The 18,331-nt window shown below is 41.3% G+C and overlaps 1 protein-coding gene across 1 annotated transcript in view; it reads right to left on the bottom strand.

The window, feature by feature from the left end:
- Positions 1 to 18,331, bottom strand: part of DNAI1 (dynein axonemal intermediate chain 1) — a 139,793-nt gene that overhangs the window by 71,301 nt on the left and 50,161 nt on the right. Inside the window, exon 13 of the mRNA XM_066338637.1 lies at positions 3,440 to 3,687. Within this exon, the coding sequence (XP_066194734.1) occupies positions 3,440 to 3,687 (248 nt within the window). The remainder of the gene's footprint in view (positions 1 to 3,439; positions 3,688 to 18,331) is intronic.

The following is an 18,331-nucleotide window of genomic DNA, read 5'->3' as shown; positions in this document are numbered from 1 at the left end:
GCATCATGTGAAAGTAAAATAGAAGTGCACAGTGAAAGCAAATCTGTCAAATAAAATGGGTTTTAGGAAGGACATTGAACAACAGAAAAAAATCCTGACACATATTTTCAGTTATCAATCCCTAATTTTGAACTATTCCAGCTTCCAAAAAGTTCAAACCTAAAATATTTGGTATATCCCACTGTAGAAAGGTAAGGGAAAAAGTACTCTTCTCAGCTGCAAATAAACCCTAATCATAATCTTTTTAAATAAAAGGAGAAAGAAAAAAATTAAAGCTAGAAAAAGGAGAGGCTCTATGCGGAGAGCTGCTTCCCAGCAAGGTGTCACTTCTTCCCAGAGAACACAGCTCCCATAGTTCAACATCAGCCAACCTCATCAACCTCCAGAGCCAAGCCCTGGGACTGAGCCATTGGCTCAAAAACACACACAGTTCAGGGACTTGCTTTGTAGGCCTACTCAGAGATGATGGGTGTGTGAGGATTTTGCTGACTAATAGAGCATTACTTTGATTAAAATCGGGTTTAGGTTAATTCCACATAGGGTTTTTCCAGCAGAACATGACAGATTTGACATAGTTTTAAAGGAAGTGACTCCTTGTAAGCCAGTGTTTACATTCAAAGATAGAGGCCTGAATTCACTGACCTGGGAGACCATTTCTAGTTCTATGATCCTGTAATGCCTGAGTTTTGGTGGTATTAGCTACATTGCACTGCATGCCTATCCATTCATAGATCTATGTATGTGTTTATTTCTCTCTGTTTACTCCTCTCTGAGGATTTAGATCCTCACCAATTAGTAATAAGCAATTAGAAATGTGTCATTTAAAACAGGCTTGAATTTTCCATTATTTACAATGCAGTAGCACTTAATACATGGGAGATAATTGCTAAATCAATAAGAAACCATTGCTATCTTCTTTTAAAAAATAGTGAATGGTATCAGGTAGAACTCTTTCTAAGGTAACAGAAGTAGAAAATTTGCATTATTTTATTTTGTTCTTAACAATGGGAACATTACGTCAGCTTTGTTTTATGCAAATGTACTGAGATATTACTAAGTCACTGAAAATGAAACAGCACAAGAAAAGAGCTGTCAGTCTGCTTTACCCACTTCCCATTTTGTTTCCATTGTGAAAGGGCTGCATTGTTTCAAAAGAAAAAAACCAGGCAGTCCAGAGAACAAGGGCTCCTAATTGCTCAGGATAACATGGTTATTTTTCGACTTTGTTCACTTTTCCTACCAAAAAAGAGGGATTTTTTGAGGTCTAGTATCTAGACAAAGACCAGGCCTCAGACTAGTAGGGTGATGGTGTGGGAGAATAGGGGATCTTTGAGCTAAATATGAAAGAAAAAGGCATCATTTTCTAGAATCATTTAATGCTGAATGAGGAATAACAATCCAATGTCTCAACCTAGCATATAGTCCATGCTGCTTTTCATCACATCGAATGGAGTGAGAATGTTTTCTAAACCTTTTGGTTGATATTGACAAATGCTTACACTTCAGATCTTTCCAACAGAGGTAAAAGATCTTCACATTACTGTAGAATCACCTAACTATTAATTTTGCTTGCTAGTTTTGTAGCAAGTTAAAAATTCTAAAGTTTAGTAAAAATATTGGTACTTTAATCATAGAATCACAGAATGGTTTGGATTGGAAAGCTGGAACAAGATTATCTTGTTCCAACCTCCTTGTCATGGACAAGGACACCTTCCACTAGACCAGGTTGTTTAGATAAATTTTCTTATTGCCAAAGCAAACTAACAATTATGATTCTCAGTACTCAAGCTTTGGAAATAAAGAAGAAGAAACTTCTTTACACATTTATCCATATCCATGGAGTACTTTTTTTTCCTTTTCAGAGCTGTCTTCCTAGAGGACCTAATGATTTTTTTCACTTCACCTCTGCCAAGAGGTACACATAAACGTACCCCTAAAAACCCCCCCACAGAATGCATCCACCGCTTTATGTATCTGCCCCTGATGTGCAAGGATCAGGCTGCTAATAACAGCCCTTCAGCATACAGTCCTTTCCAATATCATCTAAGGTACAAGGGATCTGGGATTTTTGTGCCTCTAATGTGCATTAACAGCTGCGACTTCCCATAGCATGCTGCAGCAAGACCATGAAAGCCTTCATATAGGACTTACTATTTGGCTTGACTTTTTTACTGGAAGCCTAAATGGCCGTGGGAAAAGCTCAGAAGTTTTCTTTGTGTGTGTGTGTGTGTGTGTGTGTGTGTATGTATGTGTGTGTGTGAGTGTGTGTGTCTAGGCTACTCTGTTAACCTGTTAGAAGAGCTATAAATATCTGCTAGAGGAAAAGCTTTGGACAGACAGGCAGGAAATATAAAATTCATGTCTTCTCTGAAATGTTACATTTGCACAAACTCTCTGTTTATAGCAAGCAGAGGTCTTGCTCTTGGCATATTCCACATTCATCTGTAGTCCCATCAGCTTCCCTTGATTTCCTGGACTTTTACTGGAAGATGCAATAACAAAGAGCCATGGCTGGGGGACAATCCATGCAAAGCACACACTAAAGTTCAAGGAACACTGGTGTGTGACTGTATCAGCCAGCCTAAGTGAGGTGACAGCCACAGTCATGGCAGCAACACCTTTAGCCCAGGCTAGCAAACCAAACACACAGCCCTGCACCTCAACAGGCTCATACAGACCATGTTGAAATATGTGCTGCCACACTTCTACTGCTAAGAATAAGATCAAAAGCACATATACCTTCCAGAGCTTCAATCTGAGCTCAGATTACACTGCAGACATAGCTAGTAAGGTGGATGTAGTAAAATATTTATCCTGACTCTCCAAAGTACCACCCATCTGGTGGCTCTTTGTGACCTGTGTCAGAGTGGCAGCAGTTTAAGAACATTTCCTGCACATCACAGTTCTGAAATCACTAGAGTACTTAAAGTTCAACTACAAGTCAACTACAAGGTAATACGTCTTGAATCCTGCCAGCAGCCAGTTCCACAGGCAGCTGCCTCTGGACTTACTGTGCTAAACAGAGCTCTCTTCTAGGCTAATATACTTGCTTTACTTGTTTTTATATACTGCTCATCAATTGCTGTCCTGTGATTTTCTGTTTGAACCACAAATAATGTTGCATGCTGGTACATAGAGAGGGTACCAGTTCTTCTCCAAAAATAAGTCAATTATAATAATGAAAACTAAGGAGAAACAATTGTTTACAGCAAACTTTTGCTCACATGTTTAGCATCTGCTAAGGACCAAGGATTCATGCAATTGCTTTACCTTTATGCATATTTCAAAATTAGCTTGAAAAACAACTTAATCAATTGCATGTACTAAAACAGCACAGAAAATAAAACAGCACCTTTCCCCATACATGTTACATTTTACTGCTGTGCCCAAGCTCTATGCAATTCAAAGCTCAGTCACAGGAAAGGAAAAGCACCCTTACCTGCCACACTGGCTCTGTGTGCTTTCCTGACTTGGCAGTACTCTTGTAGCTGGGCTGAGAGCTTGCCTTCTTCAGGTTGTAGATGGCCACATTGCCATCATAGAAGCCCACTGCCAGGAGGTTGGGGTGGTCACTGTGGAAGTCCAGGCACATAACACCACTCTGACTGCTGAAGGAGTACTCTGGGAAGGAGGGGTTCTTCAGGGTGTAGAGCACGAGCATGCCATGGCCCTGTTTCATGAAGTCATCTAAACAAGGAGATGTCAGATCAGTTTCCAGGATCCTCAGCTACTGAAACAACGAAACAGACAGCTCCCACCTATGCCTGGAACCTACCTGAATGCAAAGTTATCAGTCACAGGATCAAATGGTCATATTGGTGTGCCTACATCCTTTCCACCATTGATATGCCACCCCCAGAACATAGGCACAATGTACTTATGCAGCAAAACTACTGTTTTGTTGTGCTTTTTTTCCAAAGAGAAAGAGCTGGGAAGCCTTGGAAGAGAAGTATGGAGGAAAGAAAGAATTTTGTCGACACTTCTTTCCTTGGGCTAGGATTACATTTCTTTCTGTGGGCTAGGACTTCACTACACTGCAGACATACATGCAGACATACAGGCTGAACCATGGATAGCACCATATCAATTTCTGTATTGGCAATATTTTTTATTTCAGTCTCCACTACTTTTTCAAAGAAACACATTTCATTAACATATCTGCAAAGAATTATAACAATTGCCATTATTCATAACTGGACAATGTAAAAGTCACTATAGCTTTATTTTCTATTTATGTCCAACATCTCCCTGCTTGGCACAGAAGCCTTTTTTGCCAAGACTTTCCAATCCTTTTTCTATTTACATTCACCTTTTCTCTATGCTGCCTGAAATTAGCTCTCCCTTTTCTCAGTAGGACCATCATTCTTTTGTGTTTTTTCTTATCATGCCCTGACTGTCTCTGCAATTCTTAGGGTGTTTCGATCATGTGAAAAAAACAATTTCCAAATTCTATGAAAGGGAACGAAAAGGTGTTGATGTAGATAAGCTCTCCAGAAACAAAGAAGGAACTTTGCTAATCTGTGAAAACAATGCTGCCTCTGAGAGCATCCTAGCCTTCCAGTATTTTTTATTACTGCTAATGCCCTCAGGCACACAGTATATGGGAAATAAATTTACTGCTTTCTGTGCTTCAAGTAGTCACTACACATTCTGTTTCCAGAACAGCACTCTCCTTTTGAAAGTGTTTCCTACCTTGCTTAACATTTTGTGTCCAACCTGCAGGATCAGGTCTTGGTAAATGTGTACTCCAGTGATAACAGTAACTTTAGAGAACTCTCCTTAGCAGTAAACTGATTCCAAGTCAGCATGCAGGTACAGACATTGTGTACTCCATGTTTAACAGGGCCACATAAAAGCATTCAAAAACCAGTAAAGAAACACACATTAACAAAACTATTATTGCTGCTATGTACTAGATTATTAAAATAGAACATAGAACATTTTCACAGGTCTCTCTGTACTGGGGATAGATGAGGAAAATATCTTATTTATTTTGCAGGTGAGATTCCAAAACTGATGTTACTTTAAACCTTTCTGACCCCAAATGGTATTTCTAACTTTTTTTTTTTTTTTTTTTTTTTTTTTTTTTTTTTTTTTTTTTTTTTTAAATGAAGGGGAGCATTATTCTTAGAATTCTTGCTGAAAAGAAAGTGAACTAATTTTCTCCATCAGAGATTTCCCAGTTCTTCTCATTCACTCAATTATCTTTGTTCTTATCCAAGTAATGTCATTGAACTGATATTTAGTTGAGGTCCATGCATGATAAGGATGAATTTGTGCTCTTGTCAGAAGCAAAAATACTTGGGAAGGCTGTGGAAATGACCACCAGGAGTGACTCAGAGCAAAATTAAGTCAAATTGGTTGGATTGTTTTTCAATTCAACCTGTTTCATGCTCTTTTTCTCTTGGAGTGGGCCGACCAACCAGGCATATTCCCAAAAGGTCTGTAGCGTACATTAATTTTCTATCTGTTAGCACTGTGCTGGGGAGCTCCAGAGATCTGCCCCCATGTTCCTTGCACAGACAGCAGAGACACCTCTAGAGGGGGTGATTCAGCCAGAGATCTAAGTGGGGTTTTGGAGGTGGTTCTCTTCCCAGTGATCTGACAGGAACAAAGTCCACCCCCATTCCTCAGTGAAAGATGATAGAATGGGCCTTCATCAGGTGAAATCACTCAGCAGCTTCAGCAAGCCAACCTGGGGGTTAGTCCAGCAGGAGAAAAGCAAAGCCTTGGGAAGAAAGTCTGGCAGAGTGAAATGCAGGGTTTGGTTTTCAGATTATGACACCCAGATGAAGGTCTGTGTATGGCTGGCCATGCAGTCAGAGTCCAAGTTCCTGCTACTATCAGTACCAGCAGCAGCTTAAAGGGGAGTTTACTGTTAGTGCTGATTTACTCTCTAGGTCCACTGGCAGCAGCCACTATGGAATATTAAACCTACCCTAATCTCAGAACTGAATCCTACTCATATTGTCTCCTTTATGTTATCAAATGTCAGGAATGTGAGTTAAATCACAGATATGTGAATACCACATGTAAGTCTGAATAATAAGATTGATAAAGTACAGCCTATTCTCGATGAAAGGTAATGTGATGAGAATTACCCACAATTAACACTGAAGGACGACACATAAACCCCAGTAAAACACTAACCTGCTGAGCATAGGCATATAAATCCATTTTAATGTAGAGTGAATTCTCATCCAGAGTAATAACCTGTGACATACCAACATATTTGTTAATGAATAATTTTTTAAAAGAGTTTATTTCATTAGTGATATTCAGTGTTCCAGAATGGCAAGCACAGCACATACCCACAGCAGCACATCTGTGCTATAGCTTTGAAAAGCAGCTTTTGCAAGAAAAAGATTTTTGGTTTTCAGTAAAAACAAGTGGAGTACTGCACTTTGCCCCAAAACACTGGGCAGACAGGTTCTCATCTAAACAAGGAGATGTTAGATGTTTCAGGATGCAGGGTGAATCAATGGTAGAAGATCACAGAGCACAGCCAAGTAAAAGGTGCAGACCCAAGATCTGACAATGCTGAACCACTGTTAGAAGTGAAAGCAGAGGCTTCAGACCTGAGACAGATGCTCTGCACTTCATGGATACACCAGTATGGACTGGAAGAATAGAGAATATCTTCCCCATGTCGACCTATGAAGTGCAAACTGGTGGGGTTTTTTTTCTGAGGTAAAAGCACTGGAGATATTAGAGATATTGGACAGTCTTTCTCATAATCACTGCCAGCAGGACTTGTTCTTTACAGGAAGACACAAGGCAGCACAGCAAGAAGAAGAGACTGAACAGACTTTTGCTGCCATGAGGATCCCTCAGTGTTTACCTGAGCAGAGGCTAAATTTTAGACCCTAACATGTAACAACTGTATCTAGGAAGACAAGTTTTGCTAAGAAAAGATGCAGATAGCATGATTACTGGTCTCAACATGGTGAACTGAGCCTGTAAGCATCACATGCAAACAGAAATAGGTTTCATACCAACTATGACCACTGTCTAAAATACTTGTCTGCATGTGCCTTTAGATTCACCCCAAATCCTTTTCAGAAAAATACTGTACTGGTAGAGAAGAACCCCAGAATATCACTGTAATATCACCAAATAGTTTATGCAAAGTAATAATCTGAAAAGCATCTGAATCTTTTGTTTGATGCTTACTAAGTGCCTGCTTTAACAGATTTTTAATTTATGTTACTTCTTAGCTGAATTTAAAAGAATGAACAAATGTCCAATATCAGATCAAAGTCTTGTTTGCTGGACAACTTATTTTAAAAAAATTATTTGTACCTTCCCCTCTTTACTCATGAAAAAAGCTATGAGACATACATAGTTTTCTTCCATTTCCTCCAAAATGCTTAGCAGCTGAACCATTATGCTCAAAGCAATAGCATCTTCAAGGTAGAAAGCACAATGTTTAGGGTAAATCCTGCAACCACATAATAAATCTCAGGACGGGGACCTTCCGTGGACATGAGTGAAAGTCAGTATTTTTACTACACAAGGAGCCAGTGCTACAGTTTCTTGTGTGATAAACTGGCATATTACTTTCTCTTTTTAAAAGAGGATTTAAAACCCAAAACACTGCAGCGTTGTATATTAGATCCTGTGATCCTGTGATTGCTTTCTAAAATTCAAGTCCGCACACAGTCTCACAAATATGGCTTGGACCAAGACATCATAATGCTAAAAAGATTTACTGGTGACTAAAATCTGTCCTGTGTCCTCTAAGAGCCCATCTGGGAAAAAAAAGAAAAAAAGAAAGTACATTTGTGAACAGCTGATTTTTTCTGAGCATCACAGCTACACAATCACTTCTACTCTCCCAGATACATTAATGCTTCGATGAGCTGGCAGGCTGGGGCTCTATCCTTTACGACTGGTTTTTTAAGAAGCCAAGGGAAAGGGCTGGCTGTGCTCTATACTTGGTGAGGCAGTCTCTTCTGGGGAGGAGACATCAGTTTCACAGACAAAATTGTTGGTAGCCAAAGGTGTATCTCAGCTATTTATTTGTATTTCCAATATTTAAAATATAGAGTACAATACAAAAACAAAAACAAACAACCCCCCCAAAATCCCCCAAAAACCCCCAAACCACAAAAAGCAAATCTTCCCGAGCAAATTGGAAACCTTCAAAGCCTTGAGCACAATCTAACAATAATGCTGTGCTTCCATCTGCATGGCATAGACATGATGACTGGGCAAGTCACAAATTAGCAAATTTTCACTACGGGTTTTTTTTTATCAGTGAGCAAACCCTGTGCAGCAAGCGCACAGAGCACAAGCTAATCTAACCCACTGTGAAACAAGTTGAATGACCTTGCACTGCTCTAGCAAGACTCTCTCCTGGCCTATTTTAAAAAGCTGTGCCAATTCCACACTCTGCTGCAGTCGCAGAATTGGTGCTGTAAGAAAGGAAACAGCTGGCACTTTGAGCTTAACTGTATGCCAGTAGTTCATAAAAATCAGGAAAGAACAAATCTTTCCAAGAGCTCAGAGAGTTTGGGCATGTACTGAATGTGTTTTCAAAGCTCTTCAGGAATAACAACAACATCTGAAAGTTTTACACCTCTTGAGAGTGCTTTAAGCTTGTATATGCAATGTTCCTTTTTACAGAATAAGAAAGGGCAGCAGAGGAGACTGCCAAAGACACTACAGCAAGCTAGAACAGGAGACAAAGCTGGGGCTTCAGAGGGCTCTGCTTAGGCATTCCAGGATCCTCGAGAAATTTAAACTAGGATCATTGGTGCTCATTCTGTTCCTATTCCCTTAAATGCCCAGAGTACTCAAGTACACCATACCTGTGTACAAGAAAGTGCTGTGTTGATATATCCCATATCACTATGGATCAGGCTTTGAACCATACTGTGGGCAATGAAAATATGAATATTGGACTTTCAAAAGAGTCCTTTCCCAGAAATGTTTTGAGAACTCGTTACTTTATAACTCAAGGCCAGAAAGCCTGGCCTCTCTTTTTCACAGATCCAAAAATATTACTGGCATATCCTGTTTTGAGCCTGATAACTTGGTTTTGGCAAGTATATGCATACTTATGAAGATCTCAAAAAACAGAGAAGCCACTGTTTCATTCTGCAGTTTGTTTCAATGTTTAATTGCTTTGAGTGATTAAAAAGCTGTACCTAATTCCTTACTTGACTTATCTGGCTTGTCACTGCTAATTCTTATTATTCCTACCTTGACTGGATAAAGGACTTCTTTTATAATCTGGTGTTTCTTTTCATTGAGATACTTCAAAAACCGAACACTAATAACATTTCAGCATACTTTTGATAACCATCACAGCCTGAACTCAAAAAAATCCCATTTATTTTCACCAGCACTGCACACAGAGGGCTGCTTAGCAAAAAGCCAGGAACCAACATTAACTTTGCCATATCCAGTGAAAGGCACTGCCTCCACAGCTGCAAAGAGGAAGCCACTTCTCAGCAGACATGGAGAAGAGTAGAATATTAAGAAACTTTCCAGAGATAAGTGGAGGATATCACACAGCTAGGATTGGTGCAAGGGCCAGACATAATTCATTTCAAGTCCAAATTTCAACTGGACATTGTTCTCTCTCCACATTTGGGGCATGCTCTCCAACTCTTGAATCAACTTGGGGCTCTTTCTGAACTACCTACAGTTTTTCTGCATGCTTTGAAAAATGTTGACTCTGGAACCAAACATAATATACCAGTATTAGTCTCACTAATATTTGAATAATATCTCTACTAATATTCAGGATTCCCTGTTTGCACACCAGAATCATGTTCAGCCTTCTTCCGAAGATACCACACCAGGGACTCAAATTTCTTACTTGTACACAAAAGTGGGGTTTTCTTCCTTTTTTTCTTTTTTAAGAGTTGCTGGCTTCCAAAATACAACAGTCCTTTTTGTCTAGAGAGGTATAATACTATATTTGATTGCACTAAAATGCATTTGCTTTGAATAATTCTGGTTTACCACAACATTAATCACTCTGTACGATAGCTCTGTTCCCAGCATGATTTACAACTTCACCTGCCTTTTCATCAGTCACACATTTCATCTGCTGTGAATTTATATTCCCATCCACAGGACCAATGAAAATAATGCCTAGATCTAGGGCTACTACTGCATCCTCTCTGTCTCAGATGATAATTTCACTGGCATTTATTTTCCACATTCGTCAGTGGAAGCTGAATGCCCCTGTTGAGACCACCTGTACTGGGCCTGAACTCTGAGAGCACAGGCATTTCCTATCACAAGGAAATACGTACCTTCCAATTAGTCATGTTGGTACTGCAAGATCTGCAAATGCTGAGCAAGTCCACCAGTGCAGAGGAGGCAAAATGAGGTCATTCTGGCTTTTGCTGATTTAGATGCTTGAATGTCAAATTTAACATTCTGCTTGACACCTTCCACTAGCTGCTTGACTAATCCCTGTTACTCCTGATCCAGTTAACATCTTTAGTTGGGGCGCTTAGGAACTTGCAGTTTGGATAAGAGAAGTACAACACCAGAATTTCAAAGTCTTCTCGATATTTTAGAGAAGACAAAATTGACAGATGATGAAGCAAGTTGTAATTTATACATGTCCTGAGGCCTTGTATCAGTCATAATATGTACTGTGGGCCCCGCACATGTCAGAGGCAAGACACACCTCAGAAACAGAGATGGATAGATAGAGATAACCTTCCTTACTCTGAAATGCAGTCTGGCAGAGTAATACAAGAAAAACCAGAGCCAACCCAGCCAACAAAAATGAGTGTTTAGGAACCACTGGAACCATTCACTGTTTGTCAGGGCCTGTGAGAGCAGAGGCTCAAAAGCAAGCAAAAAGAGGGGGAAAGGGGATGAAAAGATGTAGCACTGTCCTGAAAAGAGAAGGAAGATCTGGCTTTCATCTCAGTTCTTCCTTGAGAGTGAGGTAAGCAGGTGAGCAGAGAAGGAATATGCGAGCCACTTGGCTAAGTCTGCAATACTCTATAGAAAACTTGGGGTTTCTTATTCTGATCAACAGGCTTTTTCATCATGGGTCTACCACACGCCATAATTCTCCCTTAAATTTCTTTCTTTAAATAAGATGCTCATAAGGGTCTGATTTTACAACGTAAATAATAATTGTGCAACCACCTGTATGTTATGAAAGCAATCATCAGGTTGAGGAAGGGATCCTGCACCTCTGCTCTGCTGTCATGAGACCCCACCTGGACCGCTGCATCTAGCTCTGGTGTCTTCAGCACATCAGACTGCAATCTGTTGGAGCAAGTCCAGAGGAGGCCACCAAGATGATTAGAAGGATGGAGCACCTCTCCTACAAGGAAAAGCTGAGGCAGCTCTTGCCTTTGCAGAACACTCTGGAGCTGGGAAGCTGGACAGGTACTAATCCTAATCACACACCAGGCAGCATTTGGCATAATCACCTGAACTTTTGCTCCTGCCTTTCTTTGTTTTGTTTTTATAAGCTCCAATTTTGATAGTATTTCACTGTTTAACACCTGAAGCTTTCTCTTATATCCCTGTTCTAGGAAACTGGTACATTTGAGAACACTTGCAACCAACTAAATATTTAAGAGTGCCATCAAGTGGCCAAGTGAGGGGCTTCCAGGTGACACCCAACGATTAGAAATACTCAGGATCACGCCACAAATGCACATTTACAAATGTGCTGCCTCTGGATAATCACACCAGCCTGCAAACAAGCCAGACTGCCAGCATTTTAGTAACCCTGACTGGAACAGCACTAAGGGGGATGCACAAACTGCAGGAGATGCTTATGTATTCCATAATTAAGAGTCAGGAAAGTTAATGTTTTATGGCAGTGCTATGGTCTCTTGGAAGCAGACAGATGATGCCTGATGAGATGGACATGTACAGCTCAGGCCATTGAGGAGACAATGAGGAATGATACAGCAGCTCTGAGAACACTTTTGAAAACAGTTGGCAGAAACTCAGATTTGATAGAGAAGCAAGGAAGAAGCAGAGTCATACATATGGGCATGTAGTCAATTTTGCAATAGCATGCATCATGAAAATTAAGAAAAGCCATTACAGATCCAACACCTGCCCCTAACCTGTTTGCAGCACTGGTTAACATCAAATGTTTAAGGAAGTGTACAAAGAAAGGACATAAAACCAGTGATATTTCTTCCAGAGGACTGCCTAGGCCCCTAGTAATTTGTAATTAAGCATCTCCCAGGTCCCTAATGAACCTCTTCCCATCTTTCTGTGCAGCCAGCTATTGAACATTAAATTTGGACAATATTTTTCAGCATTCCTCTATGTATAAATATATATATATGGGATATAAACCAAACACTTATTTGACAGAAATTGTGGGGGGTTTTCTTGCTTTTATTTTTAGTACATGAAATATTATGTATCTTAAGCAGATAGGTGAAGTGTATAATTTGGGGTTAGCATAAATGGATTTTGAGAGCTACTAAAAGCAGATTTCAGAGAAAAAAATAGTTTAAAAAAATAAGAAAAAATAAAGAAAGCAGAAATACCTGAATATTTGTTAGTCTCAAACATAATCACAGAATCACAGAATGGCCTGAGTGGGAAGGGACTTTAGAGATCATCCTGTTCCAATTTCCCTGTCACAGGCAGGGGCACCTTCCACTAGACCAGGTTGCTCCAAGCCCATCTAGCTTGGCCTAGAATACTTCCAAGACATGGCATCCAAAACTTCTCTGGGCAACCTGTGCCAGCGCCTCACCACCCTCACAGAATTTCTTCCCAATGTTTAATCTACACCTGCTCTCTTTCAGTTTGAAACCATCCACACGTGTCCTGTCATTACATGTTCATGTAAATAGTCTTTGAAGGCTCCCTTCAGATACTGAAATGCCACAAAAACCTCTGAAGCCCTCTCCCTTCTGGCTGAACAACCCAAATTATCTCAGCCTTTTCTCATTATGAGTTATCCTCCATCCCTCTGATCACATTGGTGGCCTCCTCTGGCTCACTCCAGCAGCTTCCTGTGCTTCCCATTCTGAGACCCCAGCTCTGGATGCAGAGCTCCAGGTGGGTGTCACCAGAGCAGAGCAGAGGGGCAGAATCCCCTCCCTCCCCTGCTGCCCACGGGGCTCTGGATGCAGCCCAGGACATGTTTGGCTCTCTGGGCTGTCAGTGCCATGGCCAGGGCATGTCCAGCCTCTCACCCACCAGCACCCCCAAGTCCTTCTGGGCAGGGCTGCTCTGGCTCTGGTCATGCCCAGCCTGTGCTGATACTGGGGGTTGTCCCTGCCCAGGTGCAGCACCGTGCACACGGCCTTGAACTTTATGATGTTCCCGTGGACCCACTCCTCAAGCTTGTCCAGGTCTCTCTGGATGGCATCCCATTGTTCAGGTGTGTCAAAGCAACACTCAGCATGTGTTGTCAAACTTGCTCAGAGTGCACTCAATCCCTCTGTGCCATTAGTGAAGATATCCAAGAACACCGGTCCCAGTATGGATCCATGATGCACTCCACTTCTCACTGATGTCCGCTGGGACTCTGAGACATTGACCACAATGCTCTGGATGTGATTATCCAACCAATGCCTCACCACCCAACAGCCCATCCGTTAAATCCATCTCCCTCCAATTTAGACAGAAGGATGTTGTGGGGGACCGTGTCAAAGGCTTTACAAAAGTCCCTGTAATGACATCTGTAACCCTTTCCTTGTCCACTCCTGTAGTCACAGTACCACAGAAAGCCTCTGGTTTGTCAGGTAGGACTTACCCTTGGTGAAGCCACGCTGGTTGCCTCAATTCACCTCCATGTGCTTTAGCAGAGTTTTAGGAGGAAACTAGACCCCATGATCTTCCCAGGCACAGAGGGGAGGCTGACAGGTCAGTAGTTCTTGGAGTCCTTCTTTCTACCATTTCTCAAAATAGGTACAGTGGCTTCCCATTTCCAGTCACCTGGGACTTCATCTGACTGCTATGAGTTTACAAATATCGTGGAGCCTGGCTCGGCAACCACGTCATCTCATTGGGTCCCAAAGACTTATGCACATTCAGGTTCCTCAGGTGGTCAGGAGCCTGACCTTCTCTTACAGTGGGAGGGTCTTTGCTCCCCCAGCCCCCATCCTGCTGTTCCTCTAGTGAGAGGTGTGGGAAGAGAGGTTACCGTTGAAGACTGAGGCAGAAAAGGCCTCATTTGCACCTCATTTGACCTTCCTTTTCTGGTTAATATATCTATAGAAGCTCTTTTGTGTCCCTAGCTAGGTTCAGTTCCAGCTTAACCTTGGCCTTCCTCACCCCCAAATTGCCTGAATAACATCAGTGTGCACTGTATACTGCCACAAAGCAATAGATTTCAATTCTTTGACCAAGTAACAAGGCCAGGGGGAATAAGATAGTTGTGGCAAAAGGACAGAGGGTCCTTCAGAGTGAAAATTCCAAAGAACAACAAGCTGCTACTAGGGAATGGAACTGCTCCGTAAGTTTCACATAAAGCATCAAGTATCTGTGCAAAACATGAGGCAGAATTTTGGCTTACACTTAGATATGACAGAAAAAGGATGAAAAAGAAAGGAAAAAATCACTGAATCACAGGATAGCTAAGGTTTGAAGGTACCTCTGGAGAGTCCAGTTCTTCCTTCTTAAAGTGGTATCAGTCAGAGAACAATGTCCAGGACTATGTTGTCAGATTTTTAAAATCAGCCTCTCTAGAGTGTGGAAATCCTGCTCTTCTGCTCAACCACCACCACAGTAAAGAAGTCCTATCTTACATTTTATGGGACTTTTATCTATCTCAGTACACATCAACTGATTTTTATCTTTCGTCTGATACGACTGAGAAGAGCCCATCTCAGGTTTTGTCATTCCCCTCCACCAGGTATTTATCCACATAAGAAACGTCCACCTTTCTCTGGTGGCAGCCAGATTTGTAGACCTGCAGCTCTGAGAAGCCAGCCTCTACCTAAACCAGATCTAGCTCTGGCCAACACATGGATCTGCTGTGGGAGTTAAAGGGGAATTTATGTCCCCATTATCTCCCATCTCCACCAGCCAGGCTGCTGGTGGACAGTCAGTCTTCTGTCCAGCATCTCTTCAGCATACAAAGAAGCCTGAGACGGCATAGCATCTAGAAAGCATATTCTGCTCCATAAAATTCCTTTCCTGTTGAGTGGGAGCCAAGGTGGGGATAATTATCAGCATCTTGAGAATCTACTGTGCTGGCTTCTTTTTTGAGGACTCACCAAACAATACAAGAGCTGATACAACTGTCCCTCTATGAAGATCTCTTATATAATGCTGGAAACCACTTCATCACACACCATTTGATGAGAGAAGCTGGAGAATGCCAGCAAATCCCAGGCAGCTCTCTCATATCTAGAGGAATCTCTAGATATGGATAAGAATAACTCAGGACTGAAAGACCTGGCAATAGCTCTTGGAGCAATACCTGCTGCTTTCTTTTATTGCAGGTGAGCCTTTTCCCAAGAGCAGCCACTTACTAAATTGCATCAATGATTTAAATCCAGCATAATGTGGAAAAATTAAGGACGCATAGATTGTACAGTCATACAAACACAGAGCGCCTCAAGTTCTTCACACAGCAAAGTTGTATTCTGCATCTCTGTTCTGGGTTGAGCTGCCTCCTATCCCATATATCCATCCCATATCTTGGATATGTTGTTATGTCTCGCAGCTGAATCCCGCCCTCTTGGGCAGGAGCCTGCAGTTCCTGCCTCCTTTTTGCTTCTTGGCTGCTTTCGGCTCTTGCTTCAGCTGGCTCGGCTGATTTTGCCTGCTTCGCTTCGCTTTGCTTCGCTCTGCTCTCCGGCTGCCCCTGCCGCCGTTTTTCTTCCCCCCCCCCCCGCTGCTTCTGTTTGTTTTTTTTCCCTCCTTCCTTTCTCTCCCCTCTCCCCCCCAAGGTTTGAACCGGCTCCGGACCTGACCTGACCTGAGAAGTTGGAGAAGACCCGGACCAGACAGAGACGCGTCAGCACCCTCCCCATCGTCACAGTAACCCGTCTTTTCCCACTATTCGGTGTTGGGGAGTGTATTTTTGTCAATAAACCGGTTTTTCCACTTTCCTCCGAGGTATTTTCCTTCCCGAACCCAGGGCTGGGGACGGGGGGAAGGGGTGGTGGAGGTTTGGTTTAGGGGACTCCTTTTGGAGGTTCTTCCCTAATTTACTCCAAGCCAGGACAATCTCATAGCCAGAAAAACAAAAGTGTAGTGATCAAACAACTCAAATCTACTTACATGATTCACCACTTTGATCTCTCACTGATACAGTTAAGCATCCCTGAATACTTCTTCTTCCTGCCTTCTCCAGTTGATTTCATTTTACAATACCCTAAAAAATACTCAATTTTATCATCTCTCACATATACTACAGCAAAGGGACACCCAAGAGAACATTCCATGAAAATAATTTTTTAAAAAACAACAACACACAAAATTAGTAGCTTTTCACACTGTTCTGATACTAGAAGTTTCCAAAATATGCAAATTTGATCTGCACTTACTTCTGGCCAGAATTTTCAAAGTATTCCTGATAGAATCTTGACCTGAAGTGGCCTATCGTATGAATCAATAGAGGTTAGCATCCAGATATTTCTGGTTATATTCTACAGTTTGGCAGCCTAGTAAGTATTACCAAGCATGAAGAGAAGAATTGAGAAAGTATGATTGAGTTTTCTAAACAGAGACAAACAGAGGAAGATTTTACATTGTAGAAAATGTGGTTTTGCTTCACAGCAGCAAAAAAACAAAGGTAAGCTAAGAAGAGTCTGAATATCTTACAAGTTTCAACTAATGAAGACATTAAGTTAGATAGATTTCCTTCAGGTTTTTACTAATGCATTCTGCTGAGAAATGATCCACGCTCATCTCCAGGACAAAAGACAGAAAAGTCTTTGGAGAAAAAGTCTTTAATGGGGCCCTTTAAATTTTCTTTGTACCATTCTGCCCTAGGAATAATGACAAGCCATCTAATTTCAGGAGCTTACAAAGTAACTTGCATTTTGCTAGAATTAATGATGGAATGTGTTCAATGCAGATTTGTAAATTCTAAGACTAAAGAAGATAGTTGTGATGAATAAATCCTTTGTTTGTTCCTATGCTTAATCACTTTAACCATTAAAAATTCATTTCCAGCTTTCTGAGATCTCTGAATTCTAATTCCATTTGCTAGATTGTCCTAGATGAAAAAGTAAGATGAAAGAGATCTTTTCTATAAGATATCTCCTTCCTTTCCCTTCAAGTAATTAATGGACAGTAATCAAATCACTACTTAATCTTCTCTTAACAAGACAGGTTGAATTGTTTAAAAATTTAACTGTAAGGCAGAGTTTTCAAACATAAGTCAAAACATGGTTCATCTCTGAACCTTTTTGAATTTTAACATCCATTTTGAAGACTGAGCTGTTAACAGCTGGATATAACATTCCAGGGAAAATCTCACCAGCATCATACACAGAAGTAGCACTTCTTCCCCCTGCTACTCTCAAGTAAGGGAATGCTATGGCATTTCATGTCAGACCCTCTTACATACATTTCTGCAACAGCTTTTACAGGATCAGTTGGAAATTTTCTTTCTCAGAGTGTACACCAAGATAGGATAATATTTTCAAGTCCAGTTTCATGACCGACACAAACCAATCTAACCATGGGCAGCTGCTAAAAATGCTGATCTCTCTTTTCTTCTGACAGTTTTGATTCCCTCCTCTGTGTTCTCACCCCAGAGGCCCTGAGTTGACCTGGCTGAAATAAACAATAATTTTAAATTACACTGCCACCTTTGGGCATTGATAGTGACATTACATTTATGTAACTCTCAATTTAAATAACTAGCAATTTCTAAAATAAATCTAAGGAGGGCTAGGTCTTTAAAGCTGCCTGGTGACCCAACTGTCTAATTGAGTGCTAATCAGCAAAGACAACTGAGTTGGAAAGCTTCCTGCTCTTTGCATGGGATGGTTGGGAAAAGTTAGGGGCCCTCCAGAACAGAATTACGGTGTGATGGCACAAGTCTGCAGAAACAGCAATGAGGGTTGAATAACCTATTTGAAAAAAATGTCTCTAGAATCACATCCATCCTATGGGAATTGCTGGGATAGAGCCTGCTGTTTCTAGGACTGCTCTACAGGATGTGAGATGAATGCTGATCTGGGTATTTGCTGTTTTCTGTGAGCCCGTTGGCTTAGATTTTTCATCATTAAGAAGTAAAGCAGCACGTTGTGACCTCATCTGGAAAGACACAGACTCTCAAGGCAGAAAGGAACCTCAGACATGACAGCAATGAAGACCATGTAAGTAACTAAAACAGGCAGGCAGAGCTCCTGCCCACTCTGCAGTCCCAAGTCACCGTGAAGGAGCTGTCACATCCACT

The sequence above is a fragment of the Sylvia atricapilla genome, chromosome Z, assembly GCF_009819655.1.
Source record: "Sylvia atricapilla isolate bSylAtr1 chromosome Z, bSylAtr1.pri, whole genome shotgun sequence".
NCBI lineage: Eukaryota > Metazoa > Chordata > Aves > Passeriformes > Sylviidae > Sylvia > Sylvia atricapilla.
This window is presented reverse-complemented; position numbering and strand designations above follow the sequence as displayed.